This window comes from Podarcis gaigeae, assembly GCF_964106915.1.
Source record: "Podarcis gaigeae genome assembly, chromosome: 14".
NCBI classification, from domain to species: domain Eukaryota; kingdom Metazoa; phylum Chordata; class Lepidosauria; order Squamata; family Lacertidae; genus Podarcis; species Podarcis gaigeae.
In genome coordinates this window covers 7,375,418-7,387,252 of record NC_139690.1, presented here as the reverse complement: position 1 = coordinate 7,387,252, position 11,835 = coordinate 7,375,418, and the positions used below count along the sequence as shown (strand labels likewise).

Below are 11,835 nucleotides of genomic sequence, written 5' to 3'. Positions count from 1 at the left end.
TAATTTACGAACACACACACAACAACAACAACAACAACAAAAAGCACCTCTGGGAAGTGTAGAGGTGCAGGGAATGTTCTTTGATATGTAGTGGACATACAAAAGGGTAAATGAATATTGGGAAATGATTTATAATGAATTGAAAAAAATGCTTAAAATTACAGAGTCCTATTCGTTGGGGATAATTGAGACTGAAATTTCCCCAGGCGTCAGGAAATGTTATTTATGTGTGCAACAACTGCAGCCTGTGTTTCGTTAGTCCCAAAATGGAATATGAGCCAGGTTCCAACCAAAGAAGAATGGCAACTTAAGTTGACAGAATATACACAACTTGAAGACTTGGCATATAGAATAAGAGAAGAAGAAGAACCTACGTTGAAAGACGTTTGGAAAACGTTTGTTGAATATAGGGAAAATAATTGTGTACAACTGAAAACGTTGGCAGCATTAAGATAAATTCAACAGTGTAAATAAGTTTTGATGGATGCAATAATGGAAAACTGATTGATAATAGTATTTGCACTGTTTTTAACACTTGATTGGGAGCCGCCCAGAGTGGCTGGGGAAACTCAGCCAGATGGGCAGGGTATGAATAAATTATTATTATTATTATTATTATTATTATTATTATTATTATTATTATTATTATTATTATTATTAGCAGGTGTATAAGAAACGTATATAAAATGGACCATGGAAAGAGAAGAAGGGAAGTCATGGATATCTCAAGTATGTGAAATGTTTATCTGAAATTGTAAAACAAAATTTAATTAAAAAATCATATTTTAAAATAAGCGCCTCGGTTTCTTAAACGTTCTGCCTTCATCTTCCTCGGCGCGTGCAGCGCAGCTCCGGGAGGGGCGGGGCGGGGAGGACCAGCTTCCCTCGGGCCGCTCTGGGGAATGGATCTCCATGGTCGGGCTGGGCGGAAGCGGTGTCAGGCGACCGGAAGCGGAAGTGCGGGGCTCCATTGGTTTCCCCGGTGCTGGCATTTTTTTTTGTTCCCCCCCACCTCTCCCTCCCCAAGTCCCCTCGTGATGCTTTCTCTGGATTTCTTAGACGATGTTCGGCGGATGAATAAGCGGCAGGTGCGCGACGACGCCCGGAGGGGACGGGGAGCCGCGGGCCACGAGGGAGGAGGGAGGGAAAGAGAAAAGGAAGGGGGGAGGGGAGGGGAGCTGCAGCCCTGAAGGGGGGAGAAAAGGGAGGGGGAGGGGAGCTGCGGCCCCTGAGAGAAGAGAGGGGGAGGGGAGCCGCAGCCCCGGAGGGGGGAGGGGTTGTGCAGCCTCGTAGGATCAAAGCCCTGAGGGGTCGTCTTGAGGGGGGAGGAGGATTAATTAATTTAAACCCCGCCTTCTCCCCTGACAGGAACCCAAGGCGGCTTGCAGATAAAACCAAGAAAAGCTAAGGACATAGGGGAGGCGGCGGGGGGGGGGGGAATCATTTAAAAAACAATTAAATATTAACAGAATCAAAACTAGACTTTGATATCGCTCCCCTCCCTTCCATAATGGCAGAACTTGGAGGCAGGGAGGAGTCACCTAATGATGGAAAGAACCTCACTGGCCGTAGATTTAGGACAGACAGCATAGAGCCGTGGTTCTCAAACTTTGCTCACTCCACACCAACTTTTTTATTCATTATATATACAGTGGTACCTCGGGTTAAGTACTTAATTCATTCCAGAGGTCTGTTCTTAACCTGAATCTGGTCTTAACCTGAAGCACCACTTTAGCTAATGGGGCCTCCTGCTGCTGCCGGGACACAATTTCTGTTTTCATCCTGAAGCAAAGTTCTTAACCCGAGGTACTATTTCTGGGCTAGTGGAGTCTGTAACTTGAAGGGTATGTAACCCGAGGTATCACAGTACATTGGACAACACAGCTAGGATTGTCCTCGGTATCACGTGGTGCTCTTGCTCTCATTTTGAAAAGATATCTCTGCACATTCTGTAAACAGAAAGAATTATTTTGATACAGTGGTACCTCGTGTTACGTACCGTCCCCCTTACGAATGCTGTGGGTTGCATGCTCCGCTAACCCAGAAGTAGATGCCCCTCATTGCGACCTTTGCCCCGGGATGTGAGCGGAAGTCGCGCTCCAGCAGCACGGCAGCAACGGGAGGCGCCATTAGAGAAAGCGCGCCTCGTTACGGGCAGTTTCCTGTTATGAACAGACCTCCGGAATGGATTAAGTACGTAACACGAGGTACCACTGTACTGTGCTAAACTAAACTGAAATGTTTGAATGTTTCTTTGATTGCCCTTGAATCTTCCCACCACAACCTTTGAGAGCCACTGACATAGAGCATAGGAAGCTGGGAGTCAGGATTCTCATTGGTCCATCTAGCTCATTATTGTCAGTACTAACAGGCAAAAAGTAGCTCTTTGAGGTCTTCAGGCAAGGAGCCACCCCTAACCTGAAGATGCCATTGGAGATTGAGCCTAGGACCTTGCGCATGCAAAGTAGGTGCTTTGCCTGTTGGATTGTGGCTTCCCCCCTATGCAATGGGCCCTCTTCACATAGCACATTGTTTTAAGAGCACAGGGAGCTTCCTTCTGCTAGGTTGACACCTGTATGTTTATCTAGCTCAGTGATGTCTGATTTGACAAGCAATGGATTTCCAGAGTCTTTCAAAATGAGCTGCTCCCTGATCCTTTATGGTCTTGATTTGCAGTGAAATCCTTTTTATGATGGTGTGCACTGTCGATTAAAATTGCATGTTAGGGAGGGACCGTACTTCAAGTAGTATGCCACTTGCTGTGTGCAAAGCAATTTTACTCAGAAGTCAGTCGTGTCTAAGGTGGCAATCTTAGGAAATTTGATGGTACATGATGTTGCCTCCCCTGGCTTACAGCCTGAGGCTAAACATCTTTATTTATAAAGAAACCCCATTGATTTCAATACAGTATGTGCTTATAATTGGCCTTAGATGGCTTTGAAATGGGGTTTGACAGGTATCTTCAACCTATTCCAACCTTGAACTTATCTTTAACCAAGCATGAATTTGGGGACAGATTTCTTAATCTTTTACCATATATTTGCATCACTGCATGGTGATAATGCTGTTGTGACCCACCTTGGATCAGACTTGCTCCCACTATGCTTAAAGGTTAGTTTGTCCAGGTAAAGGATGCTTTTTCCTTTTGCTTGGCTCAACTGGAGATTAAGAGCAAACTGATTGTAGATAAGGCTATTTGGAAGTAAGTCCTGCTTGCTTCCGTTTGCAAAGGAGCTTGCTTCCGTTTGCAAAGGATTGAAGCCATGCAATATGAACTCATGCTTGTTTATTTAGAACTAAGTGCTATCAATTGAAAAGAATTTACTTTCAAGTAAGTGTGGCTAAGATTGCAGCTTGAAGGTGTGGTGGGAAGGGGCGCTGTCATGCAACACTTGCATGAAGCAGTGTTCAGCTGCTGGACTCAAGGTGATTTGCTATCAGTAGATACAGGAAGAGTTGAGCTGTTAGCACAGAGCGCCTATAAAACCATCCAAAGTCCCAACATCCTGCTGCAAGATTGGAAGTCCATTAATTGGCCCCTGTGCACAAACTAGTCTTCAGTATCCCCCAAGGAGACAGCAGAGCACTGAAGGGCAAGTGTGACTAACTGTTTTGGGGCAAAGGGCTACAAAACCCATGACCTACCCTCCAAGTCTGATGTGTGATTAGTGCAAAAGTGGGCATAGTCATCAAAATTCAGATCCAGTATGTTGACCTCCAGACAATATCGGGTCTCAGAATATTTAAAGCTGCCAGTTTAAACCACTTTATTTGAACTGGGTTCCACTGTTTTAACAGTGCTTGAGAATTCAAATGTAATTGTATGTCCGGGCAAGCTGCTGGTTGCACTCCACTTACTCCCAAGTAGTGCTGTTGACAGTAATGGGACTTGCAGACGAAACAAGTTTGCCAACTACAGTTAGAGAAAGCAGGGTGGGCTTTTTGGAATGGGGTTTCTCTTGAGAGAGATCTTTGTGCCTATGTATCTTGGGCAGTGGGGTGGCTTTTGTGTTCTCAGTGCCTACCTCACCCTTGTCCCCTTCACCCCCTCCCAGCTGTATTACCAGGTGCTGAACTTTGGGATGATCGTTTCCTCAGCGCTGATGATCTGGAAGGGGCTGATGGTGGCAACGGGCAGTGAAAGCCCCATCGTGGTCGTGCTTAGGTAAAACTGTGCTGGGAATCTCTGGTTGCAGGGTGAGACCTCAAGGATTGCTGGAGCTCAGATACCCTGGAATGGCTTGTCTGGGCTGGAGCATCTTCTGGGCATGGCCTCTGCCAACCAGCACAGACCCTTTCACCACTGCCATCTTGACAGAAGGCCTATGAAACCCAGAATAGCAAGAAACTGCTATTCAAACATCTGTAAAAAGGCAGGGTGCAAACCCTAAAATATCCAAAAGCCCACCATGTAGAGGGTGCGTTTCTTGGGTGACAGAGTGCAAAAAGGCCTGTCTGTTATTAAGTAAACTGTATTTTTCAAGATAGGCATTACACTTTTAATGTAGGGAGGGAGAGATCTTTTGAAGAAGAGAGTAATTAGCCCTTGAGGGGAGGCATTCTAGGAATATGAACGTATCTATTCATATGAAGTCAACTCCTTGGGCTATCTAGTCCAGTGTTGTCTAGTTTGATTGACAGCAGACCACAAAGACTTCCAGTGTAATACTTTCCTAGATGTGCCTCCTGAGGCCCTTTTAATGGGAGCGGGTTGGGCTTAAACTGGGGCTGCAGAGCAGAAAGAGACCGTAAAGCTATCCAGAGTTCTGAACCTGCATTTTGCTGTGAGGTAGGCCAGACCATCTCCACTGGTGGCCACTTGAGCTATGGGGTTTCTGATAGCTTGATTATAGTAGTAAAATAGTTGGGCTAATGCTGGCAGATCTTCATCTACTCCAGGATAGATACCCAGGGTTACCTAGGCCTTTGAAGCTGCTACTCTAATGGAGCCAGCAATGTGAATAATAAGTACTAAACTGTTACATAAAAGGGAAAATATGGACCCACAGCTTGAGAAGAGCCAAAATCTGTTTCTTGCTACCCACATATTAATGTGTATGAAATGAAAAGAAAGGCTGCCAAGAGATCAGTAGTCCAAGTCAGCTGGCAGGGAAGACTAAAAGGCACAATAAAGTGTGCAGCTTCCTGGCTTCCTCAGTACAGACTGTCCTGAGAGAGCTGGTGGTGTATTTCTTTTCTGGCTCTTTTAGCTGCAAGGATAGAAGGTCTTGTGAATTTTTATCTCTCTGCCTTCTGCATGCAGTTGAGTCCACTTAATGGGGAACCTTCAGCCCTCCAGATGTTCTTGGCCTCCAGCTTCTATCCAACGGTCAGGGATGATGGGAGCCCTGATCCAACAGTATCTGGACAGCACAGGTTCTCCATCCCTGCTTTAAACATTAACAGCAATGCCATGAGATGGACTCAGGGAAAAGACTGTAACATGTCAAGGACTCCTGTAGAGCTCATTACTTCTTGGAAAAGTTCCCATTGTCAGGTGTGGCAGTACAGTAAAGGAGCTTCAGACGGGCTGGATTTTATATACAGGCAACTCCCCATTTTCGCGGGGGTTGCGTTCTGGGTCATAGCACGATTGTGTGAAATAGCTTCTTAGTGGAACACCCATGGAAAAGCCTTCATACACCTTGTTCTGCCCCCTTTTTGTGACATATTAGGGTCACTTCCTGGTTCGACATGATGCACGCTTGTGCGGTTGCGCACATATTGGACACACCTAAAACATTTGTTGCCTGTACTTACGATAACATGTCTATACCAGCTTTCTTTGTGATGCAGACACAAGACACATAACAACAAACAAAATGAAACAATACCCTAACAATAAAACTGATTGAAATATAAACAAAGTCCTTAAAGATGGAACAAATCCTAAAATGCTTTAATCAAAAAAAAAAAACACACACACTGAAAAGGAGCAGTCTTAGGATACCAAATATACCCATCTGAGATTGTTGTTCCACAGTATGGGGCCACTACTGAGAAGGCCATCTCTTGTGTTTCTATGAGCCTCCATCAATGGTGAGACTGTAAGAAGGGCTTCAGATGCTGTGCAATTTTCTCTAAAATGTTTATACAGGAAGAAGCAGCTCTGAAGAAAACCCTGGTCTTAGACAGTAGACCGATGTTCCCCAGTTTGGGACCATTCAGATGTAGTTGTTTTCTATAAGGGTTGATGGGAGTTGTAGTCCCAACATCTGGAGGGCCCCAGGTTGATGAAGATTGCAATAGCCAAATAATATTCCGAAGCTTTATCCCTAAGCTTGCATCCCATATGGCTGATGGCTTGCACTATCTGCCAGAGCTTGAAATGAGACACCAGAAGACTCCCTCTTTGCCTTTGCTTTCCTTGTCAGAATGTCAGTATTTCCTGGCAACTGCAGGCATAACACACAGATACACAGTGCTTACAAAATTCAGCATCTCTGCCTGCACTAGATCAATTATTGTAAAATTTGAAAGGTTAAGGATTTTGAATCACTTTGCCATTTCCCAGACATCAGTAATGACCTAGCAGTGCCTGGGATAAAATAATGCTGGTGATAAAGGTAAAGGTAAAGGTACCCCTGCCTGTACGGGCCAGTCTTGACAGACTCTGGGGTTGTGCGCCCATCTCACTTAAGAGGCCAGGGGCCAGCGCTGTCCGGAGACACTTCCAGGTCACGTGGCCAGCGTGACAAAGCTGCATCTGGTGAGCCAGAGCCGCACACGGAAACGCCGTTTACCTTCCCGCTGATAAGCGGTCCCTATTTATCTACTTGCACCCGGAGGTGCTTTCGAACTGCTAGGTTGGCAGGCGCTGGGACCGAGCAGCGGGAGCGCACCCCGCCGCAGGGATTCGAACCGCCGACCTTTCGATCGGCAAGTCCTAGGCGCTGAGGCTTTAACCCACAGCGCCACCTGCGTCCCCCAATGCTGGTGATAGAGAGAATCAATAACAGCCCCTTACTGCAGCACATGAGGAATTAGATTCCCGGGAGTATTCATTTGCATGCACGTGAAGATTCCCGCTGTATTTCATTCTTAAAGTGATAGCTGGTGTAGTTTAGTCCATTCTAGCAGTCCTGCAGCCCTTCAAAACCACCCTGGGTGGTGATATTTCACGACACAAATGCTGTGCTCATTAACTGATGGCTTTGTCTTCCAGCGGCAGTATGGAGCCTGCATTTCACAGAGGAGATCTCCTGTTCTTAACCAATCGTATCGAGGAGCCAATCAGAGTGGGCGAAATCGTGGTCTTTAGGATAGAAGGAAGGGAAATCCCAATAGTGCACCGGGTTTTGAAAATTCATGAAAAGTACGTGTGCCTTTCTGGGTGGCGATTGCTGCAAAAGTCTGTTGACATGTCACTTTATGCTGGAATGCTTTTCCAGACAGCGGCTGCGTTCAGATGTCACATTACCATGGTTTAGATGATAGAGAACAAGTTCTGTGCTTGTGCACTCCCTTCTCCTCTTCTATGCTCAGTTTCATTTGTTACTTTGTGGTTTGAATAAACCGCAGCCTGCCATTGCATCCAAACCCTCAAGCTGGCTTGAGCAAACTCTCTGAACCAGGAGTGCAGTCATGATTTGATTCTCATTTTGAAATCGTATTTGAACGGCTTGTTCAAATCACAGGTTACTGGTTCAGATCAGCAAACTAGTTTGGTTAAACCTGGAGTAGTTTTATTAAGTCCAGTGCTTGAAGAGAAGAGGAAGCTTCTTCCTGATCCTTTAAAGATCACAAGATAAGGGTATGTGATGTCTGAACGTGTTTGGCTGCCTTGGAAATATCACAGGAAATAGCATTCTGTCCTTGGGTTAGTGGGGATATTTGCAGTTCTGGAATAGCTGTGGAATCTAAACCATGGCTATTTTATGCTTTGGCACAGTTTATTGGATGAATGCTGCTGTTCCTGTCCCCCCATCGTAGTCCCCTGCTGAGTTTATTGGACTGTTTTATTATTTTAACCCATCTTGCATCCTACCGTATTTTTTGCTCTATAAGACTCACTTTTTCCCTCCTAAAAAGTAAGGGGAAATTTGTGTGCGTCTTATGGAGCGAATGCAGGCTATCCCAGAAGCCAGAACAGCAAGAGGGATTGCTGCTTTCACTGTGCAGCGATCCCTCTTGCTGTTCTGGCTTCTGAGAGTCAGAATATTTTTTTTCTTGTTTTCCTCCTCCAAAAACTAGGTGCGTCTTTTGGTCTGGTGCGTCTTATAGAGCGAAAAATACGGTATGTTTATAAGAAGGCCTCTCACATCTATTCTCATGAAAGTATATATGCAGTGACCAAATAAATTGTCTGTCTTTTTGATAGGAACTACTTTTAATGTGATCCCCTCCCCAATTGCTTGATTCAATAACATTTTTTCTGTCCTTTAGCTTTGCAACATCCCTTAAAACTGTAGTCTGCTGGACCTGACAGAGTATCCCAGTAGTGGTGTGTGTGTGTGTGTGTGTGTGTGTGTGTGTGTGTGTTTGTTTGTGCAGGAGTGCATGCAACATGGCTGTCTAAGACTAAAGGTGCATAATTTATATTCTAGTTGCTTTGGGGTGTCTCATGAGAATTGACTAATAAATGAAATGAAAATCAATGATAATTTTGCAGAATCTCTCCCAGAATTGCATCCCAATCATTTTCTCTCTCTGGGGCAGGCATTTCTGACCTTTGCACACATCTGTAACCCTGCTGTGCAATGCCATCCTATCCAGAGGAATGAGATGCACACCAGGTTTTTTATATTAAAAAAAGTTGCTGGATTCTTCCTTGGTTGCCCTTCAGCAGCTACCTAACTCTGGTTTTTCCTCCCCAAGACAAAACGGAGACATCAAGTTCTTGACGAAGGGTGACAATAATGCTGTTGATGACAGAGGCTTGTACAAGCAAGGCCAGCACTGGCTGGAGAAGAAAGACGTGGTGGGGCGAGCAAGAGGGTAAGCTATGAGCCAGCAGGGGACGATGTGTAGCATACCTTGCATGTTCAATTTCCAGTTAAGCTGTCAGTCTTTAGCTCACATTTTTTAACATTCCTCTTTGTTAAAAGTAAAAAGAAACCAGCACCAGAAGGGGAGGGGCTGGGGTAGAAGTTCTCCCTCAGTGTGCTAACTTTTGACTTGCAGAATTTTCGGAGAGCAAGCATTCAAATGTTGCATTCCCCCACCTGCTCTCTGAAATGGTACCATTTCAGGAGTCGGCCATCTTGTTTTTCCTCCATGTGGCCAAGGCCTTGTCTTATCTATCGAATGCATCTTCAGAACCAACAGTCAACCCAATGTGTGTCTAACAGTGGCATAATCTCTTTCTTTTTAGATTTGTGCCATACATTGGAATAGTGACCATCCTTATGAACGATTACCCAAAATTTAAGGTATGATCTTCCACTCAGTTCATCTGCTGGAGAAATTATCTCCTCCCTAAGGCAGGAAGCTTTTATGTAGAAAAATTGTTAGCAGGATCTCTGCAGTTCTTCACAGATCGCCCCACTTGTGCAACAGAATTCCTTCCTCTCCTCCCCCTGTATATCCCCTAAATTGGCTCTGAGGCTTCCCCCAACCCTGTGGAGCAGATGTGGGGTGGGGGGCACATGGGGAGAGGAAAGGGGACAGGAAGTTCCATTGTGCAAGATGAGTGAGTCAGATACTGTCCCAGATAGAGATCCTGATCCCCTTTTAAACAGATCAGACAATGTGTTTTTATTTTTTAATTTTTATTGGAATTTTATTTACAACATAACACAAGCCTCCCAACCCCCCCAATACACAAACCGACCCTCATTAAACGTGAACATAACAAAAATACAAAAGCTTTTCTACTAGGGATAACGGACACAGGTATAGCAAGAGAAGATCAGAAAATATTCCTCTATGCCACCGGAGCGGCAAGGATCCTAATTGCTAAAAACTGGAAAAAAGAAACTGTGTCAACAAAAAAGGAATGGCAAGATAAACTGATAGAGTATATTGAACTGGCCAGATTAACAGAGGCAATTAGAGATCACACTAGACAAGTTTCAAAAAGCATGGGGGGGGGGGGAGAAGCATGTGGAAAATGCAGAGAATATTTCACAAAAAAACAGTGCCCTAAAATACATACTTGGACTTGTTTCAATTAATGTCGGCAGGAGAGTTTGTGGATATTTAAGTTATAATTAGAAAAAGCTTAATAATTATTCATAAAGGAAACTGTTTATAAGAAGTAAATAAGGAGGCCAGATACAGGATAAAGGAAGTCATTTATTTGGTTGTTTGTATTGTTGTATGTTATGCTCACTGTATGTTATGTTCAGATCAGACAATGTGAATCTGCTTCTACTTATGTGATCACAGTGTTTGAGCATCCTCTCCGCCACCACTTTGCAGAGCTTGGAGCTTTGCTTAACTCTTTGGGCATGGACTGAGGGTGAGGATAGGCCAGAATACTTAAGGTGGGGAGGCATTGATGAGGACTTAGCATGATAGGGAAAGCCAAGGAATTGCAGCCCATCCCACACTAAGTCTTGTTCTGACTTCTAATCGGGTAAAGAAACTCTACATATTCTAGACGTTTTTCATTGCATCTCTTCAGGCTTGCTCCTCAAGGAGGTGATAACCCTGTGCCTGGGATGTCCCACTTCAGATGGGGGGGGGGGGGGTTGTTACATGATTAATCCCTCCATTAAAAAATAAATCCCTGAACATAAAAAACAAGCACAGTCAGGGTGAAGGCTAAGCTAGAACCATTTCTCCTTTGACATCTAGGTTTTTGTGGAGAGAAGAGCAGGGGTGGGTTTGATCCCATCACGTAAACCCCACCTGCAGTCTGAAGGTGGTGGTATGGTCCACTGGCCAGGTATTAGTTTGCCACCTTGATGAGCATTATTATTATTATTATTATTATTATTATTATTATTATTATTATTTCACTCTATACCCACAGGTCTCAGGGGGTTCACAGGATAAAATCACAATATAAAAACTGAATTTACATAATCAAAATAAAAACAAAAACAATACCCCCCCCAGAAAAAACCAACATACATTTTAAAAGGCATTACTGTTAGTTTTCTTGTTTTAGTTTTGTTAAGCTGGGATGTTGTGGTTCTATGAAATCTTTAGATCCTGTATAGTAGCCTGTCTTCCATTCTATTCTACAAATCACAATTGTGCATTCTTATAACTAAGCTGTAAGTGTGTTTGACAGCTCAAATCCTTTTGTCTTTTCCCCCCACAGTACACTGTCCTCTTTCTACTGGGCTTGTTTGTGCTGGTGCATCGAGAGTAGCCTGCCACCCAGGGAGGCCAGCTGGAGATGCCATTTGCTCTTGAGTAGACAGTGAGGTGTGATGTATGTACATTTCACTGCTTCTTAACCAAGTTCGGTTTGGCTTTTGTTTTTGTTTTTCAACAGCCGTGTAACAGGAGAGTCAATCCCAGTATTTTGAACAGTTTGTCACATTTTAGCATTTTTGTACATCAGTGAATTTTTATATTAAAAGATTTAAGCCAATCGTCTTGTCTTTCTATGAGCTTATGAGTTCTCTCTTCCCTCTTGCTGGTCACATTAAGTTAGACGGGAGCAGGACTTGAGGTCACCATGGGTGAATGAATCCATGGGGCAAGAAGGCTGCATCAAGATTTGAATGAAACCTTGTGAGGCACCCATAATCCCTATCATACCTTCTGATTTTAAAACTGTAAAAGTATAGCAGCTTCTAAGGTCTCCTTTGAGAACTACAGGGTACAGCATTGAGTACGTGACTTGGCATTTGAATAGCCATGCTTATTTTACCTGGCACAATACAATTCTCCTCCTCCACCTTTCCTTGAGTGAAAGGCTCCAATTTTTGTGGCACG

At 44.2% G+C, this 11,835-nt stretch overlaps 1 protein-coding gene across 1 annotated transcript; it reads left to right on the top strand.

The window, feature by feature from the left end:
* Positions 1-928: 928 nt before the first annotated feature.
* On the top strand, positions 929-11,488 carry SEC11A (SEC11 homolog A, signal peptidase complex subunit). The gene is made up of 6 exons (XM_083711948.1): positions 929-1,088; positions 4,056-4,165; positions 7,166-7,315; positions 8,818-8,937; positions 9,314-9,371; positions 11,213-11,488. Exons 1-6 carry the CDS (start codon positions 1,038-1,040, stop codon positions 11,261-11,263), a joined length of 540 nt encoding a protein of 179 aa, XP_083568074.1. The 5' UTR covers positions 929-1,037; the 3' UTR covers positions 11,264-11,488.
* The last annotated feature ends 347 nt before the right edge of the window (positions 11,489-11,835 follow it).